General features: G+C 44.6%; 1 protein-coding gene across 12 annotated transcripts in view; it reads left to right on the top strand.

The window, feature by feature from the left end:
* The window catches only part of TANC2 (tetratricopeptide repeat, ankyrin repeat and coiled-coil containing 2), a 206,680-nt gene that overhangs the window by 159,171 nt on the left and 33,597 nt on the right, over positions 1-13,912 (top strand). For all 12 annotated transcript variants that reach the window (XM_077917511.1, XM_077917510.1, XM_077917513.1 and 9 more), the window contains 5 exons: positions 772-1,003; positions 1,123-1,289; positions 3,240-3,847; positions 7,455-7,563; positions 9,027-9,149. In XM_077917511.1, the coding sequence (XP_077773637.1) occupies positions 772-1,003; positions 1,123-1,289; positions 3,240-3,847; positions 7,455-7,563; positions 9,027-9,149 (1,239 nt within the window). The remainder of the gene's footprint in view (positions 1-771; positions 1,004-1,122; positions 1,290-3,239; positions 3,848-7,454; positions 7,564-9,026; positions 9,150-13,912) is intronic.

Genomic DNA, 13,912 nt, shown 5'->3' with positions numbered 1-13,912 from the left:
GAAACACTGATCCAACAGATAGACCCAAGGTGGCAAACCTCCAGCCCCCAAGCAAACCTTGGTCCACCAGGTGTTCCAATTTGGCCTGCAAGGGCATTTACTATACCCACTTGTCACTTAACTGACATCAGCTAACTGATGCCAGCTCATGGACAGGGGGGCAGAGTTCAACTCTGCCTTGGCTGCGTGAACAGGTGTTTTCAGCCAAAGCAGGGTTTAGTGGGGGCACTAAAGCCTGCTCAGTTTGACTGTGCACACGTCTTCCTTACTGGGAAAAGACTCCCATAGCCAGTGCAAACATTCCCGGTTTTTACAGGTCTCAAGTGCGAGAGAGACTTATTCCACCACCCTTGCAAACTGCACCTCTCATGCGATGGGGAGGGGAGAAAGAAAGTTTCCTTTTGCAAGCATTAGTGGAATGTGGGAGAAGTCCCTCCTGCAGCTTATACCTGTAAAAAAAGGGGCACCTTGCTCAAGGATGAGGGAAGCAGTTTCCTGCAGTCCTTGTAAAGGAAGAGTTAGGAGACACACCCCCCCGAGCTACAAGTACCCTTAATAAAGTACAGTTCCTCAGATCCTATGGGGGAAGCCATGACCATTAAAGTACTTTAAATATATGGTCTAGGTGTGAACCTAGTCACTCTGCCCCTCATGTCAAAGACTTTTAGCACAGGATCCTCCTCCTTGTTAGACTGAGAAACTAGCAAGCAAATGTGGCTATTTTTTAACGTCTGTCTGCTGAGAAACTGATGTTTGTTTCCCCCTTTGCAGGTTGTTGCGTACCACTACTGCCAGGCTGATAATGCCTACACTTGCCTTGTGCCAGAATTTGTACACAACGTGGCAGCCTTGCTCTGCCGCTCCCCACAGTTCGCTGCCTACAGAGAGCAGCTGTTACGGGAGCCCCATCTACAGAGCATGCTCAGCTTGCGGTCCTGTGTTCAGGATCCCTTAGCTTCTTTCCGGAGAGGAGTTCTGGAGCCCTTGGAAAGCCTTCATAAAGGTAGTGAAAAGCATGAGTTTACCTTGATAGCAACGCACGACTGCGGCTTCATTTTAAAAGCACAAGGTGAACCTTTCTGTCCATATCTTTCTCCCACCTCCCTATTCCCAAACTCTCAGAACGAAAGATCCCCGATGAAGATTTCATCATATTGATTGATGGGTTAAATGAAGCTGAATTTCACAAGCCTGACTACGGGGATACAATAGTATCATTCCTCAGCAAAATGATAGGGAAATTTCCATCCTGGCTGAAGCTGATTGTGACAGTCAGAACAAGTTTACAGGTAGGTTGGGGACTAGTTTTTCCACTGTTCTGTTATGATAATTGCTTTTCTCTGAATGGGAGCAGACACCTTACGTGGCCTCTGCTGTGATGGGGCTATCTGTTTGGAAGCAGATGATTCATGCACAGTTTGCAAGGCATATGCACTGGTTGGGAGGAAATTTGGGACGCACAAATGTTTATTAACCACTGCAACCTTACGGTATTAAGGTAGCTGTCTTGTTTAATATTACCCTGACAATTTCTAACTAAGAGAGAAAATAGGCAGCCACCTTCATTGTCTACAGCTGCAAATAGAATTAGTTCACTTACTAAAGCTGAAACGTTGACTTCTTAGGAAATAAAAACTGTTACAGTTCAAAGGAAGATGATGTTTCCAACCAGTATTTTAAGAAGGCAAGGCCACAGTTAGGTGCACCCAGCTGGACTTCCGGTCTTTTCTCATTGTGCCTCTACATGAACTGCTTTTGAAACTCCTCCAGCTTTCAAGAGTGCATTGAATGCAATAGAGAAGATTGATATATTAAAAAGAAGTAAATCCTCCCCCCCCCCGACATTGTGGTTAATCCTATGATTCTCTGAATTGTTCCCAAGACCAAAACAATAATGGCAGTCAGTCATTTGCAGCTGCTACATTTGGATAATGAAAGTACATCTACCCACCTGCTGGTTTACTGATGAATGGTTTGACTTCTTTAAAAAATGGACTTTTTCAGCAGCAGCAGCAGATTTCCCCCCCTCTTCATTTTTAAAAAATTAGTTTTTAACGAAAGTGCACTTGTCACCTTTGAGACTAGTAAATTTATAGTGGTGTGAATATTGATAGACAACATAACATGCGTAAATATGATGGAAAAGGTGATAGAAGAGTTAAAGTACAAAGGAGGATAAAATACCTTCATATGGCTATCAGGGGCATAAAATATTAATAGAACACATTTCTAGAACATCTGCTTGCGTTTTTAAAAAGTGCTGGAGCACTGGACTTGCAAATGGAATGTGTAACTTAGGGGAATACAGTTTTCTCAGTGAGAACCACCTGTAATCTTCAAACCTTGAGAAGCAAAAACATTTATTAGTTGATTCTAACACTGGCTTAGAATAGCGCTGAACACTTGACACCTTTCCTTCCAGCCAAGGTTCTCACATTGTTATGGCAGAAAAACAGGTGGGAAACATAAGCACAACCCTATTGCTACTTCTAATCATGCCTTTCACTGTGGTTCCCATACCTTGGACTCCACCCAGTGTGTTGTTCCATCTTTAAAAGTGCTGATTCCAGCCTCGTTCCAAGGAGAAAGCCCATTTTTATTTATTATTACTATTTAAATTTATATCCCACCCTTCCTCCCTGAGGGGGATTCTCTTTTCTATCCATTGCTGTGCACATCAAAATCCTGTTCTTTTAAAAAGATGGAAGAGTAGCACTAAAGACATCTACACCTTTGGAGATCATGCTTCTCTTGGGCTCTTCTGCGGGGGAATCAGACTTCTGGCTTCTGAAAAGAAGACTGATGAACCATGATGAAAATACAGAATGATAATGATGGCATGACATGGGTGCCCCATAAAAAAGTGAATGAACAAAACATGGCAGTTTCACACTAAACTGCTAGTGTAGAAGCACCCTAGGTCAGTATATAAAGGGCAATGAAAGACCAGAAACAAATCTGTAGAAACTGTTGATTCCATTGTCCCTTTGCTCTCTTGGTTGTGGTTTTGAAAGGCAGTTTGGAAATTTAGCTTTGTGTTTATTTCAAAGTCAGTTTAACTGTACCACCCAGGTTTAACAAGTGGTGTAACCTCATTTGGAGCCAGTATGACAGCATGTTTGGCCTATAACTCATAACTATGTGTGCCAGTATTTATACTTCCCAATGGGAGACTGATTGTATTTCTCCCATTTTTAACTTCTCCATTATTTACTTTATTCTTTTTTTTTTCCTTATAGGAAATAATTAAGTTATTACCCTTCCATAGGATATTCCTGGACAGACTGGAAGAGAATGAAGCTATAGATCAGGATCTCCAAGCCTACATCCTACACCGAATACATAGCAGCTCTGAGATACAGAATAACATCTCTCTTAATGGCAAAATGGACAATACAACCTTTGGCAAACTTAGTTCTCATCTCAAAACCCTGAGTCAAGGATCCTACTTGTACCTTAAGCTCACATTTGATCTAATAGAGAAGGGCTATTTGGTGTTAAAAAGCTCTAGCTATAAGGTAGTCCCCGTCTCCCTTTCGGAGGTGTACCTGCTTCAGTGCAATATGAAGTTTCCAACACAGTCTTCCTTTGACCGGGTGATGCCACTCTTAAACGTGGCTGTGGCATCTCTGCACCCCTTGACCGATGAGCATATTTTCCAGGCCATCAATGCAGGAAGCATTGAAGGTTCCTTGGAATGGGAGGACTTTCAGCAAAGGATGGAGAACCTCTCCATGTTCCTTATCAAGCGCAGAGATATGACCCGAATGTTTGTCCATCCATCTTTTCGAGAGTGGCTGATCTGGAGAGAAGAAGGAGAAAAAACCAAGTTCCTCTGTGACCCTAGGTAAGTAACCCATCACCTTGTGACAGGAGAAGATGGATATGAGTCACTTCATTTTTCATTAATATACCTCTGTGTAGTATCATTGAGATGTGGATAAAAAAGATGGTCCATTTATAATAGGAAGAGAACCAACCGTGTGTGTGTGTTATTGGGTTGATGTCGTTTTTATTTTGATTATGTATTTTGTGGTTTTATATTCTGATTTTCTTCTGTAAACCGCTCTGAGACCTGCAGGTATAGAGTAGTAGTAGTAACAACAACAACAACAACAACAACATCAATTTATTACTTATACCCCACTCCTCCCCACTCTGGGTGGCTTCCAACACGAGATATAAAATACATTAAAACATCAGTCATTAAAAACTGATATCTTCTAACGTCAGATAGTTGTTTATTCCTTTGATGTCTCAACTAGGGCCAGGGCCTTTTCAGTACTGGCCCTGACTTGGTTGAACTCTCTGTCACAAGAGACTAGGGCCCTGCGGGACTTGACATCTTTCCGCAGGGCCTGCAAGACAGAGCTGTTCCGCCTGGCCTTTGGTTTGGACTCAGTCTAACCCTTATGTTTCCCTCCCCTTATGGTTTTGATAACCTGTATTTTAAATTGGTTTCTCTCTCCCCCCCCCCCCCCATTATGTTTTTATTGTAATTTTACTGGTGTTAGCCGTCCTGAGCCCAGCTCTGGCTGGGAAGAGCGGGATAAAAATAAATTATTATTATTATTATTATTATTATTATTATTATTATTATTATTATTATTATTATTATCTGACGGGAGGGCATTCCACAGGGCGGGTGCCACTACCGAGGAGGCCCTCTGCCTGGTTCCCTGTAACTTTGCTTCTCGCAGTGAGGGAACCACCAGAAAGCCCTCGGCACTGGACCTCGGTGTCTGGGCAGAACGATTGAGGTGGAGACGCTCCTTCAGGTATACTGGGCCAAGGCCGTTTAAGGCTTTAAAGGTCAGCACCAACACTTTGAATTGTGCTCGGAAACATACTGGGAGCCAATGTAGGTCTTTGAAGAGTGGTATCTATATTCAGCAAATAGCAACAACAACACTAAGATAATCATTCTCTGATCACTCTATTTATGGAAGTCTGTGAAGGAGTATCAAAAGGTTGGTGATGTTTGAGGGCATACACCTTTGTGTTTCCTTGGATGTGACTAAGGAATATGATCACGTGTCAAGATCCTTAATGATTATTCATTGTATTTATTTTTGAGTCAATACCTCCACATTTAACTTGATGTTAGAATTTGCTTTGACTCTGCTTAATGATGATGATAAGCATTTTGGTGTTCAAAGAGTTTTATGTACATTTTGCTGTTGTAATCTTTACAGAACAAAAAGGAGAACAGGCTCTGGTATTCACTCATGCACAACTCTTTATTGTAGCTCAAAATGTTTCAGAATATAAAACTCCTTCAGGAGCTTGAACAAAGCTAGAAGGTTCTTAAAATACCCTGTTCTTAAAATCTTGAAAGCTCAAGAACCATCTTGAAAAAATGGTAGAGCCAAATGTTTATTGTCTCGAGATCAGTTGAACGTAGATCTGGAGGGCTTTACAGATGGAAGAAAACTTGTAGGGGGAAGATAACAGTTTGAAAGACAGGAATAGAATTCAAAATGACCTCAATAGAATGGGAAACTGGGCCAAAATTGGCAAAATGAAATCAACATAGACAAATGCAAAGTTATGCATTTAGCCAAAACAACATAACTAATTGAATGCACAGGTATAAGATGGGGGCCACCTGGCTTGGCAGTAGTAGATGTGAAAGAGATCTGGAGACTGTAGTCAACCGTAAGCCAAATAGGAGTCAGCAGTGAGTTTTCAGCTGAAAAAACCCCCTGAATATGATTTTAGGTTGCATTAATAAAACCATCTTTTGCAGCCTTCCAAAAGCTGCTGCTCCTGCCCTGAACTGGATTCCACTCGTTATTAGTGACTTCATTCTCTACAGAACCCACTTGCTAATGCAGCAATGTGTCTACTGAGAAATAGCAGAAAGGCAATGGAGTGCAAGGCTCTGGGCCAGAGAACTGCATGTCCAAGGGTCAAAACTCCTCAGCAAAGGAACAGAGCTTCGGGGGCGGGTTGGGGAATAGTCAGGCACAGGGGGTATGTAAGGGCTCCATAGGGACTAAGCACTTGTCTGAACAAGTCATCTATGATCTGTCCAGGGTGCTGAAAGTCCTGTCTGTGACTGCCTTTGCTGTCCAGTGGTTCCTGACCTTGAATGGGACATCTGCATGGTTTTTGTGCCTGCATTCACCTCAGTTCAAACCAGTTTACTGGACAAGCTTCTTCCCAACACTACCATGGTCTCAGCCACATCTGAAGTGGACATGACTCCTCCGTAGTGAAGTATCTTTAAAGTTCTATCAATAAGATAGATTCATAAGTTTGCTTCCTCTCCCCTTGCAAGAAAAGAAAAATGCTCTGCTTCAACCTCCACCTGCTCTATGACTGCAGAAACAAAGGGAAGCATTCCCTGGCCTTTTACCACCACTGACAACTCCAAGGGCACCTGGGAGGCTCCACCCAGCCTCACTGGAAGAACTTTGTGACAAGTATGAGACCAGTCTGGCCCCATTCACTGGCTATTGAAGCAACAGCCGCTGCAATTCTTGCTTTTCTCTTCCATTCCTTTTTCCTTTTGCATCATGTTTGTAAGCCTATATTAAAAGCCTTATGATTATGATTTACAAGGATTATTGTTATTTAACCATATAATCTCTGATAATCTTAACAGAAATATTAAATTATGAGACTTCTTTGATTGCAGGTAGCCAAAAATTGTAACGTTAAAAAGGCATACCGTAAACTGCCCTGCGATTCTCAGATGAAGGGTGGTATAGAAATTTTAATAATAGTAATAGTAATAATAATAATAATAATAATAATAATAATAATAATAATAATAATAAATAAATAAATAATAGCCAGTCACTGCAGCTTTAAACGCAAGTCCCAGCCTGGAAGCATGAGTAGTGGTGGTTGATTGATTCTGTCTGCTATCTTAAAAATAGATTCTTGTGGCACTTGCCTTGATTTCATTGGTTGAGCTCTTCAAAGGGGTGAACTAGATGGATTTTATAGTCACTAAGTTCCCCTTCTTCAATAGGGCACATGCAGAAATAAACCGCTACTGCTTCCAGCTCCAGAAAATAGGTATTGCCCACAGCAGTGGGTAAGAATTATTATTATTATTATTAGTCTGTTTATATCCTTCTGTTCTATTAAAAGTACTCACTCAGAATAGAATCCATCATTAAGTGTAGCTTCCTACAAGAAGGGGTCACCTCAGACTTTGAAAGATCTTTGCTTCTAATATCTTTCCTCTATGTTAGTTCTCCTAGAGAGAGGAATGAGCTACAGTGCTATCTAGTAGTTCAGCAAAGGTTTGATCAAAGCTGATGAACAATTAAGGACAACGTGGTCCTGATGTGCATCAGAGTACAACTAACAAGGGTTATGAGGAGGAGGGATAAAAGGTTTATCTCCTTCATTTCCCAATCTGAGTGCTAACTGTCAAAAGATACATTGGAGTTAGAATTCTAACTTCCTCCATGTTTCTTCTTTTCTCTTTTGCCTAGGAGTGGCCATACGTTGCTCGCCTTCTGGTTTTCCCGTCAAGAGGGGAAACTCAACAGACAGCAGACTATTGAGCTGGGCCATCATGTTCTTAAAGCACACATCTTTAAGGTAACAAAAAATTGTGCAGTGATATCTTCACTTTGGATTTGAATGACGTGGTACTGGTGTTTTCAGAGTACATAAAGAATGTTAAGTTTCTGAGATCCTCACTAGGACCTAGCCTGGTCAGCCACAAATTGTGGTGAAGGCCAAGGCCCTGTCCTCAGGTATCCTCAAAACAGGAGGAATAAGTTATGTGAGGACGCTGTCTCACAACAGCCATCCATGATTTTCTGCTGCTACCAGACAGCTGATTCAGCAGAAGGTGACCAAGGGTGAGGAAGAGGAGGCGAAAGAAAGGTTCTTCATTCAGCTTCATGGACCTCTTCAACCTTTTCTTTCCAGTTTTGGGAGAGAGAGGGGAAATAAGAGAGAAGGTCTCTCTCTTCCTTAGATCTTAGGGTAAGCAGCTGGCAGGAGGAAGATATTGGTGCCCCCAAAGGGAACTGAATTTGGCCTGGAACTGCTCGTTAGTGACTTCCACCCTCCCTAGATCTGTATCATTATCCCATTCTTCTCATACCAAACACGGCCTATTGATCGGAAATTAATTCCTTTGATCGGAAGTGAAAGCCCTTTGGCATGAGTAGCTTTAAATCCCTGAACACTAAGGAATGTTTGAGAAGTAATTAATTATTAGAGGTCTCATTAGCAGTCTTGATTTCTGTATGAGAAGTACTAAGTAGTAATATCAAGCAGAGTATGTTCTAGTCTAGCTTAGGATTTTCCATTTTCTGAGTCAAAAGATTGCTCAGTGCTGCAACCAACTTGCTAAGAGCACCTTAGGAACATTCACTGTTAATTGTAAGCCCCATGTCTTGGCATACTGTCCCAAGGAATATGACTTACAGTGTGCAAATTTTATTTTTGGAGGGGGCTGTAGACAAGAGCTTGGGTGACCTTCCCAAGAAAGGTTCCTAAAAGAATCCTTGGGAGGAAATGGAGTATTAGATTGCATTGCCTTTTTCAAAAAAGTTAGGCTATTTATGATAATGATTCTTTTAGAATAAATGTTCTTTATTCAGCACTGGCTCACCTCTTTCTTTGATTCTTCTATTTTTTGTTGTGTCTTTTTGCTAGTACTTGTAGTATACAGCCCACTAGATGTAGGGCAAAGGGATTACATCAATTCTCTCCCTTTCATGATAGAATGTTGCACCTTGTACCCAAGAGTTCCTACTCATGTGATTTGGTTGGAGGTTGGGGTTGTTATTTGAAATGTGGTAGACTTCAGAGCATTTACAAAAGAGTAACTCTTTGGTGCTCTGACGTAACTTGCACCGAGTAGTAGGACTTAATCCTTGGAGTTGCGTCCTCTCCAACACTCCTACTTTCTCTTTAGAATACAATATTTTTGTAAAGTTGACAGTGAATCCTTGCTAGTCAATTGGGGTTAAATGAGCCGTGTGTTAGTGATGTGTAAAATAAAACCAGTACCTTGGATTATCAAATTTAAAGTCTGTCTTTTGCAGGGACTGAGTAAAAAAGTTGGGGTTTCCTCCTCAATTCTCCAAGGGCTTTGGATTTCCTACAGCTCGGAAGGTCTTTCCATGGCGCTGGCCTCTCTGCGGAATTTGTACACCCCTAACATAAAGGTACGAGAGGGGAATAATTTTTATTGAGACTATGGCAGGCAAGGGAAAGTATTAAGTTTTTCTTCTCTACTCCCTTCTCATGGTGGGGTGGGGCTACAGCTGTTGTTTACATCTTTTATAATGTGCATGTCAATTGATGTAATGTCACATCTAATTCCGCCTTTGGTCAACTTTAACCCTTCTTCATATCTTTACAACCCCTTAGGCAGCCTCATAAAATGTCTCTCTCCATTCTTCCCATTCAGTAAGAATTTCGACTTCTCTTTCTATCACTTCCTCCTCTTTTCAGCTTTCATTTTATTTCCAAATGATATTTAAAATGCAGAGAAAATGTAACGTCTATTCTAAATAGGCTTGGAGTTATAAGGCAGCATACTTCCAGGTACCAGGTGTTTGGGACAGACAACAGGTTTTCCTTGAATATGGGCTTTTGAGACGCATCTGGTTGACTCTTGCCTGGTAGATATCAAGGCAGATTGGGTTTTTTGTTTTGCTTTAGAACATTTCTGTAGCGCTCTTCAATTTGAAATGCAAGTATTGTTCGTAAAATAGCATTAAAACACATTTAAAAATAAAGGAATACCGTATTTTTCAGTCTATAAGATGCCCCCTATTTTGGGGGTCTCAGATTTAAGAAAATGGGGGGAATGGCCCCGTGTATAAGGTGCCCCCTCATTTTTTACATTATTTTTTAGGGGGGGAAACCTAGTCTTATACACGAAAAAATACAGTAATTATTGGCAGCACCATACATTAAAAGAGGTAGCAAAACAAAATATTAGTACTTAGATTGTAATGTCGAAGATTAAAGGAACTTAATATGAATCTTAATATCAAAATTCATTTCTAGATCCATTGACAGATGTTTTCATCCTTTTCCCTGCTACAACCATCAAAAATCTGACTCTAACCCAGTAATTTCCAAACAGTGTGCTGGGGCACACTAGTGACATCTGAGCTATATAATAATAATAATAATAATAATAATAATAATAATAATAATAATAATAATTTATTATTTGTACCCGCCCATCTGGCTGGGTTTCCCCAGCCACTCTGGGCGGCTTCCAACAAAGATAAAAAATACACTAAAATGTCACATATTAAAAACTTCCCTGAACAGGGCTGCCTTCAGATGTCTTCTGAATGTCAGGTAGTTGTTTATCGCTTTGACATCTGATGGGAGGGCGTTCCACAGGACGGGCGCCACTACCGAGAAGGCCCTCTGCCTGGTTCCCTGTAACTTGACCTCTCGCAGTGAGGGAACCGCCAGAAGGCCCTCGGAGCTGGACCTCAGTGTCCGGGCAGAACGATGGGGGTGGAGACGCTCCTTCAGATATACTGGACCAAGGCCGTTTAGGGCTTTACAGGTCAGCACCAACACTTTGAATTGTGCTCGGAAACTTACTGGGAGCCAATGTAGGTCTTTCAAGACCGGTGTTATATGGTCTCGGCGGCCGCACCCAGTCACCAGTCTAGCTGCCGCATTCTGGATTAATTGTAGTTTCCGGGTCACCTTCAAAGGTAGCCCCACGTAGAGCGCATTGCAGTAGTCCAAGCGGGAGATAACCAGAGCATGTACCACTCTGGCGAGACAGTCCGCAGGCAGATAGGGTCTCAGCCTACGTACCAGATGGAGCTGGTAAACAGCTGCCCTGGATACAGATTTGACCTGTGCCTCCATGGACAGCTGTGAGTCCAAAATGACTCCCAGGCTGCGCACCTGGTCCTTCAGGGGCACAGTTACCCCATTCAGGACCAGGGAATCCTCCACACCTGCCCGCCTCCTGCCCCCCAAAAACAGTACTTCTGTCTTGTTGGGATTCAACCTCAATCTGTTAGCCGCCATCCATCTTCCAACCGCCTCCAGGCACTCACACAGGACCTTCACCGCCTTCACTGGTTCTGATTTAAAAGAGAGGTAGAGCTGGGTATCATCCGCATACTGATGAACACCCAGCCCAAACCTCCTGATGATCTCTCCCAGTGGCTGCATGTAGATGTTGAAAAGCATGGGGGAGAGGACAGAACCCTGAGGCACCCCACAAGTGAGGGCCCAGGGGTCTGAACACTCATCCCCCACCACCACTTTCTGAACACGGCCCAGGAGGAAGGAGCGGAACCACTGTATGACAGTGCCCCCAGCTCCCAGCCCCTCAAGACGGTCCAGAAGGATGTTATGGTCGATGGTATCAAACGCCGCTGAGAGATCCAGCAGAACTAGGAAACAGCTCTCACCTTTGTCCCTAGCCCGCCGGAGATCATCAACCAGTGCGACCAAGGCAGTTTCAGTCCCATGATGAGGCCTGAATCCCGACTGGAAGGGATCCAAATGGTCCGCTTCTTCCAGGCGTGCCTGGAGTTGTTCAGCAACCACTCGCTCAATCACCTTGCCCAAGAATGGAAGATTTGAGACTGGGCGATAATTGGCCATCGTGGCCGCATCTAAAGATGGTTTTTTAAGAAGCGGTTTAATAACCGCCTCTTTCAGCGGGTCTGGGAAGGCTCCCTCACGAAGGGAAGCATTCACCACCCCACGAAGCCCATCGCCCAGTCCTTCCCGGCTAGCTTTTATAAGCCAGGATGGGCAAGGATCCAGGAGGCAGGTGGTTGGCTTCACTCGTCCAAGCAGCCTGTCCACATCCTCGGAGGTAACAGGTTGGAATTGATCCCACACAACTTGACTAGACAGGACTCTAGCACTCTCCCGCCCTGGCTCTGCTCCCACAGTGGAGTCTACTTCTTCCCAAATCTGAGCGATTTTATCTGCAAAAAACTTTGCAAAATCATTGCAGGAGATCATGTGGCCCATACTGGGCCCAGGTGTCGCAGGTGGTTCCGCTAAATTGTGAACCACCTGAAAAAGTCTCCTGCTGCTGTTTTCTGCAGATGCAATAGAGGCGGCGAAGAAGGTCTTCTTCGCCGTCGCTATCGCCACTTGGTAGGCTCGACGTTGAGCTCTAACCTGTGTCCGGTCAGATTCGGAATGGGTTATCCGCCACCGGCGCTCTAGCCATCTCAACGATTGTTTCATTGCCCTCAGATCCGTGGAGAACCACGGGGCTCTCCGGGCTCCATGCAATCGGAGAGGGCGCTTTGGAGCCAAACAGTCAATAGCCCTGGTTAACTCCACATTACAGCGGGCCACCAGGGAATTGGCTGAAAGGCCATCAACATGGGATAAAGCATCCCCTACCACTCTCTGGAAACCAATTGGATCCATTAAGTGGCGGGGGCGGACCATCCGAATTGGTCCCACCTCCCTGCAGAGGGGATGGGTCGCAGAGAAGTCCAGTTGCACCAGGAAGTGATCTGACCATGGCACTTCTTTCGTTTCGCTTTTACTTAGTGTCAGATCACCAACATCCATAGAGGTAAACACCAGGTCCAAGGCATGTCCGCGGCTATGGGTTGGGCCAGAGTTATTCAGGGACAGCCCCATGGAGGCCATGCTTTCCACGAAGTCCCGAGCAGCCCCTTGTAAGGTCGTGTCGGCATGGATGTTAAAATCCCCTAGGACAACCAAGCTAGGTGTCTCCAGGAGGACATCCGCCACGACCTGAAGCAGCTCGGGCAGGGAATCCTTGGTGCAGCGGGGAGGTCGGTACACCAGTAGGAATCCTGTACTGCCCCTATTGCCCAACTTCCAGAACATGCACTCGGAAAACTGGGTCTTCCCAATAGGACGCCTGGTGCAAACTAATGACTTCCTAAAAATCACTGCAACCCCCCCTCCCCGCCCACATGACCTGGGTTGCTGTGCGTAAGAGAAACCTGGTGGACAAGCAGCGGCAAGGACAGGCCCATCCGCTTCATCCAACCAAGTCTCTGTCACACATGCCAGGTCAAGTCCTCCATCCATGATCAAGTCATGGATGGCAGTGGTCTTATGAATCATTGACCTGGCATTGCACAGCAGCACCTTCAGGTCATGTGGGTATCCCTTGCTGATTCTAGTATCCATCCGGTCAGGACCAGACCCGGAGGCAGGGATAGTCCTCAGACAACGACTAAACCTGCCTCCTCTGTAATGACATGGTCTGGTCTTAGCGTAACTCCTCCTCCTACCCGTGATCACTGAGATCGGTTGTCCCAATGCATCCTCCCCTGTGGAACATGCCCCAGCCATTTTGTTGGCTGGGACCCACTCCCAGGCAGCCCTGACCCCTCCCCTTAAGAACAAGATAACACCTTAAAAAACAACCAATAAAACAATACAAACAAAAAACAGTAAAAATTACAAAAACATAAAATCAAACAAATTCCCAGGCCCAGTAAACATCCATCCCACCCCCACCCCCCCACTTACAAAAAATTCAAAGGAATTTAAACAAAACAAAACAAAACAAAACATTTTAAAAGCACTCTGCACCCCTCCAGCAGTAACAGCAACTGTTCTAGTGATGCCCGTCAGGCCCTCTGCAGCAGAGCACAGCAGTCCTTATGGAGAGGCTTCAGGCCCCGCCCTGGGCCAGATGGTGAGTGGCAGGAAGGAGCAGGGCCCTCAGACACTCACACAGGAGGGTCCTCCTGGGCAGCAGAGCGCAGCAGTCCTTATGGGGAGGCTTCAGGCCCCGCCCCGGGCCAGATGGTGAGTGGCAGGAAGGAGCAGGGCCCTCAGACACTCACAGGAGAGTCCTCCTGGGCAGCAGAGCGCAGCAGTCCTTATGGGGAGGCTTCAGGCCCCGCCCCGGGCCAGATGGTGAGTGGCAGGAAGGAGCAGGGCCCTCAGACACTCACAGGAGAGTCCTCCTGGGCAGCAG

The sequence above is a fragment of the Podarcis muralis genome, chromosome 13 (assembly GCF_964188315.1).
Source record: "Podarcis muralis chromosome 13, rPodMur119.hap1.1, whole genome shotgun sequence".
Taxonomy (NCBI): Eukaryota; Metazoa; Chordata; class Lepidosauria; order Squamata; family Lacertidae; genus Podarcis; species Podarcis muralis.
Note: the sequence above shows the minus strand (reverse complement) of the source record. Positions and strands in the feature narration are given on the sequence as shown.